A 14,269-nucleotide genomic window follows, 5' to 3' on the forward strand; every position below is an offset into this window, starting at 1 on the left:
CCAGTTTGAAGATCTTCATGTTTTCAAATGAAATGAAGGAGAAGGAAAGGAAGTGAGCAGGACGTGGGGAAGAAAGAGAAACCATAAAATAAAAATCTCAGTCTCTGATCCAAATCCACCTGCTGACTAAGTCCAATCAGAGACCCCCCCCCCAAGTCTGACAGGAAATGAAAGATTTCATAATAAAAGACCTGAAGTGGGTCTTTAAGTTCAACATTGTGTCTCTAAAAGAGAACAACCTTTGTTCAGCAGTTTTTTATCAAACCTCCGAAATGAGAATTGACACTCAGACATGAACTCGCAGTAATTAGTGTGTGTGCTGAGCATGAATAAGTTGCTGATGGGGGGTCCATTAATGCAGTTCAGGACAAAGGGCTGTCAAACACACTGATTCTGCTTGGATGGAGTTCAGGACACATTCCAGACAGTCAAAGGCCGACGGAAGATTAAACCTGGAGATCAACTAAACCTTCAGCGAGGCTCAGCTGCTGATACATTTATTCTGACTAAATGTTCATGAAAGTCTGCTTTCTTATCATTAATTACATCATTAACTGTACAAATGAGCTAATTTAGCCCTTTTTTTTACTTTTTTAAGCATCCATAAGACCCTGACCCACTTTCAACATCCAATCACAGCTCAGAGAGAATCTCCTGAGCCAATGGGGCCCTTGGGGGCCACCCACCCACATGCATATGATTAAGAGGTTGAATAAGTGTGGGGGGAAACCTTGCGGCTCTGCAGCTCGCTCTGTGCCTTCTGGAGATCAGCCGGACTCTGAAAACCTGCATCATGGTCGACGCCTTCTGTGCCACCTGGAAACTGGTCGACAGCGAGAACTTCGATGATTACATGAAAGCGCTCGGTGAGTTGGAGGCCATCTTTTCTTTGCACTTTTGTTTTGTTTGAAACTTTCCTTTGCATCTAGCAACAACCTGCCTCCCCCCCAGGTGTGGGCTTCGCCACCCGGCAGGTCGGCAATGTGACCAAGCCGACCGTGATCATCAGCCAGGAGGGCGACAAGGTGGTGATCCGCACCCAGAGCACCTTCAAGAACACGGAGATCTCCTTCAAGTTGGGAGAGGAGTTTGACGAAACCACCGCCGACGACAGGAGCTGCAAAGTAAGAAGTTCAACAACCCTCTTCTGTCTCCAACTGCTGTTTAATCCCAGACTCAGACAAAAGAAGTCTTTGTGGATCAGCGCTGAGGTCTGACACTTGGACACCTCTGGATCTGGACCCCCATGGGACTCAGTTTGTCTTCTGTGTTTCAGTCCACAGTGAGTCTGGAGGGAGACAAGCTGGTCCACGTCCAGAAGTGGGACGGCAAAGAGACCAAGTTTGTCAGAGAGATCAAGGACGGGAAACTGGTCATGGTGAGACAGACACACACTGGGGGGCTGCTGCCTGTTTGCTGCCTCCCCAGGCAGTTTTATTCATTTATTATTCTTACTATGTTGAACTATTTTTTGGGCTTTGACATGACAGCATCTAAATGATTGTTTGTTCTCATGTATTTGTCGATAAGTGCACATTACTGATGTTCTCAGTGGAACATTTTCACCTGGAGCTGTGAAACAGGTTTAGCTAAAAAAGAGGAAAAGCCGTTTCCTTGTTCTGTTTTAAGGACGATCAGCAGTTTGTTCGATAACAGAGAAGTTAGTAGAAGAAAAGAGAGTCCCACCTTTCTGTTGGTTGTCACGGTAACGGTGTCCCCTCTCCCACCCCCAGAATCTGACCTTTGAAGACGTCCATGCGGTGCGGACCTATGAGAAGGCGTGAGCGCTCCAGACAAGCAGCCAGACAACACGTGTTGATTTTTATAATTATTGTTGACTGACTGTTTGCTCCTCGTCCTCACGCTCTCCTCCTGCAGGCTGCATGTTTTCTAAGAGTCTTCTTTTTTATATTTGAATACCTTTCTGTCGTGATGGATGGTTGGTCTCTGTAACTGTGAAACATGAATAAAAAACACAGAGAAAACTTTGGTTTCCGATAGTTCCTTCAGCAGAACAGCTTGACCCCAAAGGTCAAACATTTATACTCATTCTACGATAAAACATCTGACCAGAGATTCAGAACAATAAAAAACTCTTTTCTGATGCCAACCGGAGGAAACAGTTTGAGGCTGTTTTCCTGTTTAAGAGTCTCCTCCTCCATCAGCTGCTCTCTGATGGTTAAACAGAATCAGCTGATCTGGTTCAGTCCAACTCTCTGACTCCTTCTGTGTGTTCATCCGTCCATTCTCATCCTCCATCTTTGACAGTGACGTCTGGAGTCACGTCTCTACATCGGACGCTCCTATTGGCTCTGTTGAGTGATGTCACAGCCAATCAGAGTCTGTGGATCAGTCCTGAATGTTTCTGAGTTTATTATGTTGACAGAATAAAGACAATCAGATATTTGGAGCATTAGAGGTTTTGAACTCACTTCAGTGGTTTCTTTTACTGATTCCAGTGAAAGTGACGGTCGTTTTGTTTTTGTGTCTTAAAGTTCAAAAAACAAAAACAAAAACAGAGAAGTCTTAAATCTGAACGTGTTCATCGATCGACCGTTATATCTAATCTCACCTTTATCTGTTTATCCTTGGGTGTTTGTTTGGAACTGTGAATAAACATGTATAAGTCTGCTATTAAAGGTCATGTGACCCACATTTTTTTTTCTTTAATCGGAAGAACCCATATTTGGAGGAGAAGGCGGAGCTGAGAGCGTCATTAGATTATTAATATTCAATGATGATGAAGAATGTGTTAATGTGAATCAGTAATAACGAACACAATTTTTGGAGAAACAATGAAATTTTCGTGTGTGTGTTTTTTTAATGAACGAACACGAGGACGAACAGGAGGTCACGTGACCAGCTGTCCGCTGCACTTCCTGTTTATCTGAGTCACATGGTCAGTGTTGTGTGTCCTTTCTCACACTCCGACATGAAGTTGTGTTCTGCTCCGCTGCTGCTGCTCTTCTGCTCCGCCGCTCCGGCCAGCGGCCGCTGCCTGCCGGCCACAGGTGAGCTGTCCGGGACCGGCCGACCTGGAGGCTCCGTGCTGGGCAGGAATTCAGGGGGGCTGAGGACGGGTTCTAGATTTATTCATTCAGTTTTAAACAAGTTTAACTCAACCTAGAAAAATAAGTTTCACATGAGAGCGAAATAACATGAATATTCAGCCTGTTGGAGGTCTGTCTGACTCCGCCTGCCTGTCCCTCCATCCCTCCAGGCCGGTTCTGGCACATCACAGACCTCCACCTGGACCCCACCTACCATCTGGCCCCAGATCCCACCCAGGTCTGCTTCTCCTCCAAAGGAGCTCCAGCCGCCGGCGCCGGCCTGTTCGGGGCCTTCCTGTGTGACTCTCCATTCCGCCTCATCCAGTCGGCCTTCACTCACATGGCTGCACTCACACAGCCGGAGGACTTCATCATCTGGACCGGGTCAGTAGGAGACGGTTTGGACTTTAGGTCCGTTCTTCTTCTCCAGAACATGAGGAGAGCATTAAAGGTCACAGTGTGAGTTTCACTGAAGGGGAACTTTGATTGTTCAACAAAGTCAGCTGGACAATATCTCCAACTTCCTCATCCTGGAAACATTTAACATGTTGACTTTGAATTATTAGTCATTTTGAAAACTGCTGCTGCGTCGACATCTGAAATGGAAACCAACAGAAAGTGATCAGACAACATTTTACTCCATTGAGCTTGAGGGCATTCAAACAAATACCAAATGTTACCAACAAAAATACTTTTCTCACACTTCATCTTATAAGTTCCAGTTATGAAAGATCAAAAATGTAATGAACTTTGTCCTCTGAAGTTTCTAAAGAAACTGGAGGCTGATCTTCATTCAGCAGCGGTCTGAACTGTGGACCTGGTCTTCCCTTCTCACAGGGACAGTCCACCTCACGTCCCCGTAGACGAGCTGTCCACAGACACGGTGGTCCAGGTGATCAGTAACATGACCCAGACCATCAGACAGCACTTCCCCAATCTCACCGTCTACCCCGCCGTTGGAAACCACGACTACTGGCCCCAGGTAGGACGAGCCCCTCATCACCTGACTGACCTCCAGGACCCCGATTTAAATGGTGGCATGGTGCTGATTAAATTGTACTTGCTGTTCTCAGGACCAGATGCCGGCCTCCACCAACATCATCTACAGAGCTGCTGCTGAGCTGTGGAGGCCTTGGCTGCAGCCTGACGCTCTGCTCACACTCTCACAAGGTGATTGGGTGCACAGCTGAGTGAGTTTCAGTTCTGGACACAAATTGATTTCTGCTGTTGGAAAGTTGATATGGGAGTCAATGAGCACACAGCCCGTTGTCATAAAGTCACCTGGACTTCTTTGAGGAAAGTGACGACTTCTGGGATTCTGATGGTCTTGCTGCGTTCAGTCTGAAACCAGGGGCCACATGAGGTCCAGTTTAATCTATAGCGTGCTATGCTAACAGTCTGTGCTTTGTTTCCTGCTTTGTTCTGCTGTAGGAGGTTTCTACTCCCAGCTGGTGACGGCTGGTCTGCGGGTGGTCAGTCTCAACACCATCCTGTACTATGGACCCAACAAGGCCAGCAGCAACATGACGGACCCGGCTGGACAGTTTGAGTGGCTAGAGGAGACTCTGGAGAGAGCCACTCAGAGCCTGGAGAAGGTTAGTCCCACCCTGACCTTTGACCTGCCTCACATGGAATGGGATATAAATCCGTTTCCTTCATGCTGCAGGTCTTCATCATAGCCCATGTACCAGTTGGGTACCTTCCCTTTGCCAGGAACATCACGGCCGTAAGTCAGATCCACAACGAAAGGCTGGTCGCCATCTTCAGGAAGTACAGTGGTGTCATTGCAGGTCACTTCTATGGCCACACCCACCGCGACAGCATCATGGTGCTGCTGGACCAGGAAGGTAACCCGTCTTTAAAACGTGTTCCGTTTTCACTGATCTCCACCAATCCGGTCTTGGACAGTTTGAACTGAAAGCCTTCAGGAAACGTCTTGACACAAAGCGTCGCTTCGATGTTTGAGCTACAGTTCAGTGACCTCAGTCTCAGTACAGAGACCTGGTCCTGCTCAGCTGTTGTAGATCTGGACGGCTGTTTGGAAATGTGCTGGGCTGACAACACGTAACTATTTTCAGAAAAACTTTGAGGCCTTCAGTTTAGTTGTTGAACCGTCAGCTGACATTCATGGAGGAAAAACAGGACGTGGACACTCTAGCTCTTTGTGCTTGTGATGCTAAAAGCTAAGCTATTGAGTCGCAGAAATCTGAAAGAAAAAGTTTTGATGTCCGAATGCCAAACCGGGAAATTCTCAGCTCTCATTGAACACAACAGCAGTAAAGCTCAGGAACAGGAGGCCTGGATCTGGTCTGACTCCAGCTCCAGTCTAGGACTCACCTGTCCAGATAATTGTGGAATTTGTGTGTTTTGTTTTGCAGGAAAACCTCTGAACTCTCTGTTTGTGTCCCCGGCCGTCACGCCCATCAAAAATTATCTGGAGCCGTACTCCAACAACCCGGCGTTCCGGATGTATCTGTACGACAGGATGGACTTCGGACTGCTGGTGAGAGCTGCTCTGATTGTTGGATGTCATTCATCGTCACTGAATTAGATCCATGTCAGCCTCAACGATACACATCCAGAACATTCATACTCACAGCAACACAGCCGTTAGATCCGCTTTTTAAAAGGTGAGGCTGAAATCATCAGTCAAACTAAAATCTGAAGCTTCACGGTTAGAGGTGAAAGTTAAATCAAACTCCTTCTGGGTGATTACTCACGGTGTCAATCAGGACACAAAAACTGTCTCTGCCTTTCAAAAGGACTCAAAGACTTTCTCCCCCTCTCCTTTCTCCCCCCGAAGGATATCTGGCAGTACTATCTGAATCTGACAGAAGCCAACCAGAAACAAAGGTCCGACTGGAGGCTTGAATACATCATGACCAAAGCTTTTGGCCTGACGGACCTGCAGCCCAGCAGCTTGCTGCAGCTCGGCCTCAGCTTCAGGCTGCCGCAGGCCGCCGCCTTCCAGCGCTACTTCACCAACTTCATGGTCAGTTACAACAGCAGCATCACCTGTGAAGGAGACTGTAAGCTCAGCCAGGTGTGTGCCGTGCTCCACCTGGACCAGCCGTCCTACGCCAAGTGTGTGGGCCAGGGGGGCTGGAAGACGGACTGAGCTTTTGAAAGGAGTTTTGAAAGAGTCAGACAGATCTTTTCTGAACCTCCTCCTACAAAACCACGGTCTGATACGCCGAATCTCTGAGTCCGTAGTTTAGACTGGATCACCCAAAGGTTTACTGTTAACCAGCGTTCACCCTCCTCTCACAGGTAGGGTTCACTTCTCTGTCTAAAAATATGAAATGTATTCAAAAAAACATATCAGCAGCTGTTGCATGTAGCCTCCCCCCCCCCCCCCTCCCCCCAGACACTCAGAACATCTGGCCAGAAACACATTAAATGTGTAAATGTAAAAGAATAGCATTCAGATCGGAGCAAAGTTATTTTTTTATACTCAATAAAGATCTTTAAATCTCATTCTTCTGCTGTCCAAACTTTCCAGAAGCTTCTTTTGTTTCTCAGCCAGCACCTCAAACATTTGGTCCCCTCCCCCCGCCTTTTCTTTTGCCGCCTCCAAATGTTGATTCTGCCTTTAAAGCTTAAAGCTCCACAATCAGCTTCAGTTTTTAAATGCATGAACCAGATTCAGCTTCACTGCTGCTTTATTGCGAAAAACTTCATCTGTGGAAAAGTGTGTCTTTGTCTGTCTGTGTGTTAAAGTATTTCCCCTCATGTGCCCCTGCCCCCTACCATTATTATTCCCGGGCTCCCTCTGCTCAGCTCCTGACAGAGTGTAACCGTGGCGACAAAGTTGGTGGCGAGCATAGTGATGGAGAGGCCTGCATCACCACGGTAACGGCAGTTTAGTTCCCAGTGCTGTGAATCCACGTCTGAGGTCACTGTTAGCTTCTGTTATTGGACCTCTTTGTTCTGCCCACTTCTATCTACACAAACAGGCTTCTGTGAAAATGAAACACCAGGGACCGTTTCTGGAACGTGCAGCTAGTTGGGAAAAATTAAAGTTTTTTTACAGCGGAAAGATCCACCTGAGAACAGCCAGTCAGTCCTCAGTGTGTAAAATGGCTTGATCATCTCCTGGCAGGCTGTTGGCACCTCACAGTCCAGCTGCCCAACAGGCCTTTCCTGGAGTGCCATCACTTTTTGACGTGTCTCCTGTTTTCCCTGGAATTTAGTCCGAGTTAATTCTTTCGATTGTTCACGTCCCTCCTGGACACCATCCAATCAGAATCATCAGTCAGGAGGTCGCTGTCACTTCTGGCTCTGTTGCTAGGCAACATCTCGTGGTCGTAGTGATGATGACAGGAATGAAGGGAAACGTGAAGATGATCTTAGTTTATTGAGTCTGGAGGAGAGCTGTGTTCAATTCCTGTGGACTCCCAGGAGCAGTCCATTTTGTTTCTATCATCCATGGCTGTTGTTGGAGTAACCATGGCAACGGGGGCACACCGTTTTCATTGCTGTAAGCATGACAGCCTGCTGCTGTCGGCCAATAGGAGACAGTTCTGTATGAAGCTGAAGGAAAACACAGCAAATCAGAGTTGAAGTGTGATTTAGAAACTAACCCCCACAAGAAAGCAAAGGGCCAAACCCCCCAAAGCCCGAAAGGCATTTAGAAATCATCAAAGCAGTCTTTGTTGTCTCTGTGAAGACAGATCGATGCCTTTAGGGGCCCGAAGGGACCACCTGACCTTAAGGGGCCCAGCTAAGCCTCCACAGTCAAACAGACCTGTCTGGACTGAATCTGATTGGACCCTTCGGACTAATCAGGTTTTTGAAAAGCTGAGACTGTAATGTTGAACTATTTCCAGAGTCACGTCTCTACATCAGACGCTCCTATTGGCTTCGCTGGGTGATTTCACAGCCAATCAGAGAGTCTGCATCAGCTTATTGTGTTGACAGAATAAAGACAATCAGATATCTGGAGCTGATTTTTCATCATTACTGAGCAGAACTCCTGATCAGACAAAGATAGAAAGGACCCAAACACATGAGAGGAACTTTTCTGTGGAGAAGAAGGAAACATTCAGAGTTTGTTTGTAGTTATTTCTTGTTTTCTGATTCCAGAGAACAGAGTCTGAACTGATCAGAATCAGATAGCTTGAGCTGATTTTAAAGGCTCTAAAAGGGTTAACCCCCCCACCAGCATCATGGGGGAGCATACATGCTTGCTAATCACTGTGCAGCTGATCTCATTAAGAGATCTATTGGTCTTAATCTCTCCTCTTTGTATATTGACTGAAAAAGACCAAATTGAACATTCTGTTGTTTTTAGCTGTGACCCAAAAAGGGAAAAAAGGTCAATAATGAAATCATGACTACTATTTCCTATTTTCTTGCAAACACATTCCGAGCAGTTTTACACAAATGAACTTATTATTGATGGAAGTGCCACAACAACAATAAAATGGAGAGCAGCTTCATAAAAAGCTCTTTTGGTCAGCTCCAGGGACAGGGACTCGGGGATGGGGGGTCTCTTTAGTCTCATGCTTCACTAGTAATTTGTCAGCAGGCATGAATGAGCTCCTTCATCACCGATGGTGACGGCAACAAGCAATCTGTGTGTGTGTACGCGCGCTCTAGTGGGGGTCCCACCTCAGATTGGAGTTTGCTCTAAGCCTCTTGTCGCCCAAATCGCTCCTTTGTGTGGGCCCACCATAGGCAGTTCTCCAACAGCCAATCAGACTCCATAAAGCCCATTACATCACTCTCTGGTGGTGGCTGTGCCAACTCGGACCAGAATCCACCCAAAAAAATGCTAATTTGTTGAGACAAAAGGAAAAAAAGTGTTGATGTGTAAATAGGTTAAAAAGGGTTAGCTTGTGCCTGTGAAGGAGAATTAAAGGAAACTGATGTATGACGGAGTTTGTTGACTATTTCAACTGTGGAAAATGAACATTGATTTGTTTGTTGATTTAAATGTGTGTTCAGCATGAACGGCTTTGATTCTGAACACACATGAAATGTTTCCTGAAGATGTGAAGCTTTTCTGTTTCTTTGGCTGGAGAATCATCTTAGTTGTAGTTTGTGGTTTATGAGGAACACACCAGTCATTTCCCTTCCCCAGGGTTTGTGTGTCTGTGACGACCACTAGAGATGTAACATTAGAGTGTGAATGAGCTGGAAGGAGGCCGGCCGTCAACAGCCAATTACAGTTTCACCCAGGAAGGCGATGGGAGTTTTCCACTGGAGTAAATCCGTTGTTCAGACACACAAAGCTGTGATTGTTGTGTAGTGATGAACTTGTAAATGGACACAATAGTTGGCAGCCATAAAAAAAAAACCCAACAATAACAACAAAAGGTCTTGTTCTGACAGTCTGTGTGAAAAAGTGTTGGAAAACAAGTGAACTATTAGAGTCCTCTTCAGAAACCTCAAGACCTGTTGGGAACCTGTCAGAACCCGTCGGGACCAGTGAGGATCTGTCAGGACCCGTCAGGATCTGTCAGAACCCGTCAGGATCTGTCAGAACCCGTCATGACCCATCAGGATCTGTCAGGACCCGTCAGGATCTGTCAGAACCCGTCAGGATCTGTCAGAACCCGTCATGACCCATCAGGATCTGTCAGGACCCGTCAGGATCTGTCAGAACCCGTCATGACCCATCAGGACCCGTCGGGATCTGTCGGGACCCATCGGGACCCGTCAGGATCTGTCGGAACCCGTCATGACCCATCAGGATCTGTCAGAACCCGTCATGACCCATCATGACCCATCAGGATCTGTCAGGACCCATCAGGATCTGTCAGGACCTGTCAGGATCTGTCAGAACCCGTCATGACCCATCATGACCCGTCAGGATCTGTCAGAACCCGTCAGGACCTCGATGGAGGTCTGTTATGATTTGGCACTTCAGAAATTAATCTGATTTGATTTGTGAATCATTCAGTCAGCCGTCTGACCGGCTGTTGGTCTTTGTCATGATTTGTCTCCAAACAAATGAAAGCAGAAATGACAGGACGTCCTCATCCTTCCTGTCCATCGTTCCTCTGCCCAGGACAGGACTCAGTGTGGGACCCCCCCCTGTTTGGCCTGTACGGGGGTGGGCAGGGCTGGACTGGCCTTGTGGTCCCAGTCCCAGCTGAGAATGGTCAGTTTCAAACTCTGTGGAGGAAACCTTCCTTTTTCTTCAGTCTTTAAATGAGAAGCTGAAGCTGAGGATTGTGTTTTGGAAAGTGCTGCCACCTGCAGCTTCAGTTTTGACAGTTGAAGAATTTTTAGTTAAAAGTTAAAAACTGTTGTTTTTTTTTTTCTTCTCGAGTAACAAAATAAAGTTAATTAGAATTTAGGTCTACTTTATAATAAAAGTTTTTACAGGACTGTTTTTATCGGTTATTTGGGGTTTTATTTGAAGTTGATTAAAAGAGCAATCGGATAGAAAACCAAAGTGAAACCTCCAAAATCAACACTCAGACCGACTCTCCCTCCTCCATCAGCATAGACCCACTGAAGAGCAAAAACACGTTCCAAACCCGTCAGTCTGTCAGTCAGTAGTTGTCGTTAATTAGCAGCAGTAATTAAACTTATACTAATGGTAGTTCTAGTTATTTTGTAATAATAATATTAATACGTTTACCTGCTCATCTGGTTTCGTCCATAACAGCTGTGTGTTCAGTTTGATCTCCTCATCTGTCCACCTGAGATAAATGACTGATGGTGTGTGTTTGATAAAGGTCACTCACCTCGGCTCTGTCTAAACATCCTGCGGTCCACGACCGAGCAGCCGCGATCTCCGTCCTGAGGTTCAGCAGCAGCTTCAACTCCGTTCAGGCGTCAGAAGAAACATTAGACAGACCTCAACATGGCGGACAGGAGAACAACTGGACAGGCGGCGGCGGAGCCAGACTTACTCCAGTTTAATGATCTGGCCTGTGAGACAGTTGGTGGAAAGGTGAGTGACTAAAGTCCACAACATTCACACAACAACAGCACAACCACATCAAATAACAGAACTCACAGCATTTCTCCAAATTCTGTCCAGGTGTTCATTCAGTCTGACACGATCTTTACAGCCTGTTTCTTGGATTGGTTACCTTAGTGATGAGCACAGATGGAACATGGAGTCGTTCGGTTCTTACGGAACAAACCTTCGTTGTTAAAACCTGGTGTCTTCTCTGGCAGGTTATTTTTGCTACAGACGAGTGGTTTGCTCCTGCTGCCAACCTGCTGAAGGTAAACTGAGCTTCACACGTCGCCACATCCAGCTGGTTCTGCTGGTTCAGCTGAAGGTTTATGTTAAACCTGTCTTAAAACAGGATCAGTAATCTCAAAGTGCTGGCGCCTAGTTCTGAAGCAGGACGAGCTGCAGTCTGTGTCTGGGACTATTTTAATCCTCATTTAACCTTTGACTGAAACGTCTGTGCAGAGAGAGCCGCCGCAGTTCGACCCCTCGGCCTTCACTGAGTTTGGAAAGTGGATGGACGGATGGGAAACAAGGAGGAAGAGACTTCCTGGTTTGTGTCTCATATTCCAAGATTTCCTTTAAACAGACTCAATAAAATAAGTCAAATATTTCAAAAGAGGAAACTTTAGTTTGTATGGAACTCTCCTGGCTGACTTTCTCATTCGGACAGATCAGTAAAAACTTAATTGATGCTGTCTCAGCATGAGTCCAACCCTGAAAGCTTCAGTCATTCCAAATGCCGTCCATCTGATAGGCTGTCATATCTGGTCCTGGTCCGGACACATTCACACAGTAAAGTCCCTGCTGCACTTTGCCCTCCTCTGTGTTGAAGGTTATGACTGGTGCATCATCCAGCTGGGCGTCCCGGGGCTGATCTACGGTTTGGACGTGGACACGTCCTTCTTCACAGGAAACCACTCGCCGTTTGTGTCCGTCCAGGCCGCCTGTCTGGGTACCGGCTGTCTGCTTGGACCGCAGAGGACGGACAGAAATGAGAAGCTCTGGTCTAACAGACTCAGCTGTGACTCATGAATGTCCAGATTTCTGTTTTAATCAGCTTCATCGTTGTTTTTGTTTGTTTGACATTTAAAGAAGTGACACACACACACACGCACACAAGAAAACAAAAAGGCAACACAAACAGTGTTGCCTTTTTGTGTAATCAGACTCTGAAGCTCTTCCTGTCCCCCATCAGATCGACCCCCCACCTTCATCCAGGAAGGAGACCGAACTGGCATGGCCGCCTCCGACAGTCAGCTGGATGCTGTCGCCACGGTAACACTGATGTTTGTGTGATCACCATAGTAACACAGAGGTTATATTATTATTGATGACCATCTGGTCACCACGGTAACACAGAGCTGATTGACAGCTAGGTTCGGAGGCGTGGCCTGTACTGGTGGGCGTGTCGGAGCTGAAGCCTGGATACGCAGACTGCTGCCACAACTACTTCAGGGTCAACTTCGGCTGCAGAGTCACACACCTGCGTCTCAACATGCACCCAGGTAAACACACACACGTACAACACTTGCAACGTTAAACATGTGTGTGTCTTTACTTGTGTTTACCTGTGTGTGTGTGTGTGTGTGTCCTCAGATGGAGGGATATCCAGACTGCGGGTGTATGGCGTTGGTCAGAGGGACTGGTTGTTAGTCTCTGCCCACCAAGACGTTGACCTGGTGGCTATGACCAATGGGGGAGTCTGCCTCGGTTACAGCAACGCCCACTTTGGGCATCCACGTAACATGATTGGTGAGAATCAGTACAATTTATTTCATCGTTCAGTGTCTTTTCTTCTCTCAGACTGCTGACTCTGATGGTCTTACAGGACTCGACCGAGCCGCCAACATGGCTGATGGCTGGGAAACGGCTCGCAGGCTGGACAGACCCAAAGAACTGAAGGTTTGGTGTAAATCCAGACTGGGATCAGGACTGTGGGTTTGGAGGAGGTCTAACTGTGTTCCTGCTCTTGGTCTTTCAGGTGGACCAGTGGGGGATCCTCCAGGTGCCCGGCTCGGAGTGGGCGGTCTTCCGTCTGGGCCACGCCGGTGTTATAATCCATGTCGAGGTCGACACCAACCATTTCAAAGGTGGAGGCTCGTCTCAGCTCAGTAATGGTGCCTTGGCAGGAGTCTTTGACATGATGTTTTCCCATCCAGGTAACTTCCCAGACTCCTGCAGGATCGAGGCATGCACCTTGACCCCTGAGGAGGAGGCTCGCAGCATTAGGACCAGGTGGAGCTCTGGGAAATGGCAGGTCCTCCTACCCAATCAGAAAGTGGGTTTGAATCAACAGTGATGGTCTTTGTTGGCTTCATTCAGTTTCCTCACCGCCAACTTCTCTTTTCTTCAGCTTCGTCCTCATCACAGGCATCAGTACGGTGAGGCGGAGCTGTCTCTGACATCGCCTGTCAGTCATGTTCGTCTCATCATTGCTCCTGACGGAGGTATCAGCCGTCTGCGGCTCTGGGGTCGACCCACGACCAGCACCGCAGCTCCAACCAAGCAGGAGAAGCCGGCGTCCAGACTGTGACACCTGAGAGCTCGTCCTGGTCTGACCCTCAAACACAGCTCTGTGACAATGATTCTTAGATCCGACAAGGTGACCTAATAAAACACAAAGTCACACCACAGCGTGGTCAGATAATCCTTCTTTGATCACTATGACCCATGACCATTCTATTATTGTAACCATGACAACAGAGATTGGTGTTTGAGATGTAGTAACTGTGGTGATGAAGGTGGATGGCCTGCTGATTAAAAACAGGACCAGCTCTAATGTGTCTGATCTCCAAGATGCCTAAACACAAAACCAGCCCTGACCCTGAAGGCCCGGACTCCTCTGATCCGTCAGAGCAGACCAGGTTTTAGCTCAGGCCAAACTCCATGTGATGGAAATAATGAGTTTTGACCACTTGGAGGCGCCAGTACATCCTAAATAAAACATAAAGCGACAAAAATGATCATTAATGTTCATTTTGAGGAATAAATAACTATCAAATCACTTTTTATCAAGAAAATGGACTCATTCTGCTGGATCATCTTCTCCTCTGAAAGTCTCACTGTCCGTGATGTTTCACTCATTCTGACCCAGTTTCTCTTGTTTGGATGCAACTCTGTGGATGATTTCATGAAGTTAAAACAAAGATTTGGTTTAAGCTTTGTTGACTCTACTGTTAATCCTCACCTCTGTCTTTGCTTCCCCATGTGAGGTTCATGTTACAGACTAGAACAAACTGTCTCAAGCTGCAGTTCATCAGTTCAAAAAAAAAAAAAAGAACGAGCTGGAAGGAAAGGC

The 14,269-nt window shown here is 47.0% G+C and overlaps 3 protein-coding genes across 3 annotated transcripts; all 3 read left to right on the plus strand.

The window, feature by feature from the left end:
• The first annotated feature begins 793 nt into the window (after nt 1-793).
• Nucleotides 794-1,784, plus strand: LOC115037402 (fatty acid-binding protein, brain). The gene is made up of 4 exons (XM_029495908.1): nt 794-866; nt 952-1,124; nt 1,277-1,378; nt 1,734-1,784. Exons 1-4 carry the CDS (start codon nt 794-796, stop codon nt 1,782-1,784), a joined length of 399 nt encoding a protein of 132 aa, XP_029351768.1.
• A 1,148-nt stretch (nt 1,785-2,932) lies between these two features.
• On the plus strand, nt 2,933-6,168 carry smpdl3a (sphingomyelin phosphodiesterase acid like 3A). The gene is made up of 8 exons (XM_029497061.1): nt 2,933-3,011; nt 3,221-3,434; nt 3,888-4,032; nt 4,124-4,220; nt 4,482-4,645; nt 4,717-4,897; nt 5,429-5,553; nt 5,854-6,168. The coding sequence occupies exons 1-8, from the start codon at nt 2,933-2,935 to the stop codon at nt 6,166-6,168; spliced, it is 1,320 nt and encodes a 439-aa protein (XP_029352921.1).
• Nucleotides 6,169-6,242: 74 nt separating this feature from the next.
• Nucleotides 6,243-13,634, plus strand: allc (allantoicase). Its single transcript, XM_029496858.1, has 12 exons — nt 6,243-6,320; nt 10,742-10,959; nt 11,190-11,240; nt 11,434-11,521; nt 11,804-11,923; nt 12,167-12,246; nt 12,344-12,476; nt 12,568-12,723; nt 12,800-12,873; nt 12,953-13,061; nt 13,131-13,249; nt 13,325-13,634. Exons 2-12 carry the CDS (start codon nt 10,870-10,872, stop codon nt 13,502-13,504), a joined length of 1,200 nt encoding a protein of 399 aa, XP_029352718.1. The 5' UTR covers nt 6,243-6,320; nt 10,742-10,869; the 3' UTR covers nt 13,505-13,634.
• Nucleotides 13,635-14,269: the final 635 nt, after the last annotated feature.

Source organism: Echeneis naucrates, chromosome 24 (assembly GCF_900963305.1).
Source record: "Echeneis naucrates chromosome 24, fEcheNa1.1, whole genome shotgun sequence".
NCBI lineage: Eukaryota > Metazoa > Chordata > Actinopteri > Carangiformes > Echeneidae > Echeneis > Echeneis naucrates.

What these genes read in the sequence shown, in the direction of transcription:
- allc (XM_029496858.1), top strand. Translation starts at nt 10,870, where the DNA reads ATGGCGGACAGGAGAACAACTGGACAGGCGGCGGCGGAGCCAGACTTA. An exon ending in AGCTGGATGCTGTCGCCACG is followed by an intron (nt 12,247 to 12,343) that starts GTAACACTGATG and finishes GCTGATTGACAG; the next exon opens with CTAGGTTCGGAGGCGTGGCC. An exon ending in GCGTCTCAACATGCACCCAG is followed by an intron (nt 12,477 to 12,567) that starts GTAAACACACAC and finishes GTGTGTCCTCAG; the next exon opens with ATGGAGGGATATCCAGACTG.
- LOC115037402 (XM_029495908.1), top strand. Translation starts at nt 794, where the DNA reads ATGGTCGACGCCTTCTGTGCCACCTGGAAACTGGTCGACAGCGAGAAC. An exon ending in TGATTACATGAAAGCGCTCG is followed by an intron (nt 867 to 951) that starts GTGAGTTGGAGG and finishes CCTCCCCCCCAG; the next exon opens with GTGTGGGCTTCGCCACCCGG. An exon ending in AGGACGGGAAACTGGTCATG is followed by an intron (nt 1,379 to 1,733) that starts GTGAGACAGACA and finishes TCCCACCCCCAG; the next exon opens with AATCTGACCTTTGAAGACGT.
- smpdl3a (XM_029497061.1), top strand. Translation starts at nt 2,933, where the DNA reads ATGAAGTTGTGTTCTGCTCCGCTGCTGCTGCTCTTCTGCTCCGCCGCT. An exon ending in CCGCTGCCTGCCGGCCACAG is followed by an intron (nt 3,012 to 3,220) that starts GTGAGCTGTCCG and finishes CCATCCCTCCAG; the next exon opens with GCCGGTTCTGGCACATCACA. An exon ending in GACTTCATCATCTGGACCGG is followed by an intron (nt 3,435 to 3,887) that starts GTCAGTAGGAGA and finishes CCCTTCTCACAG; the next exon opens with GGACAGTCCACCTCACGTCC.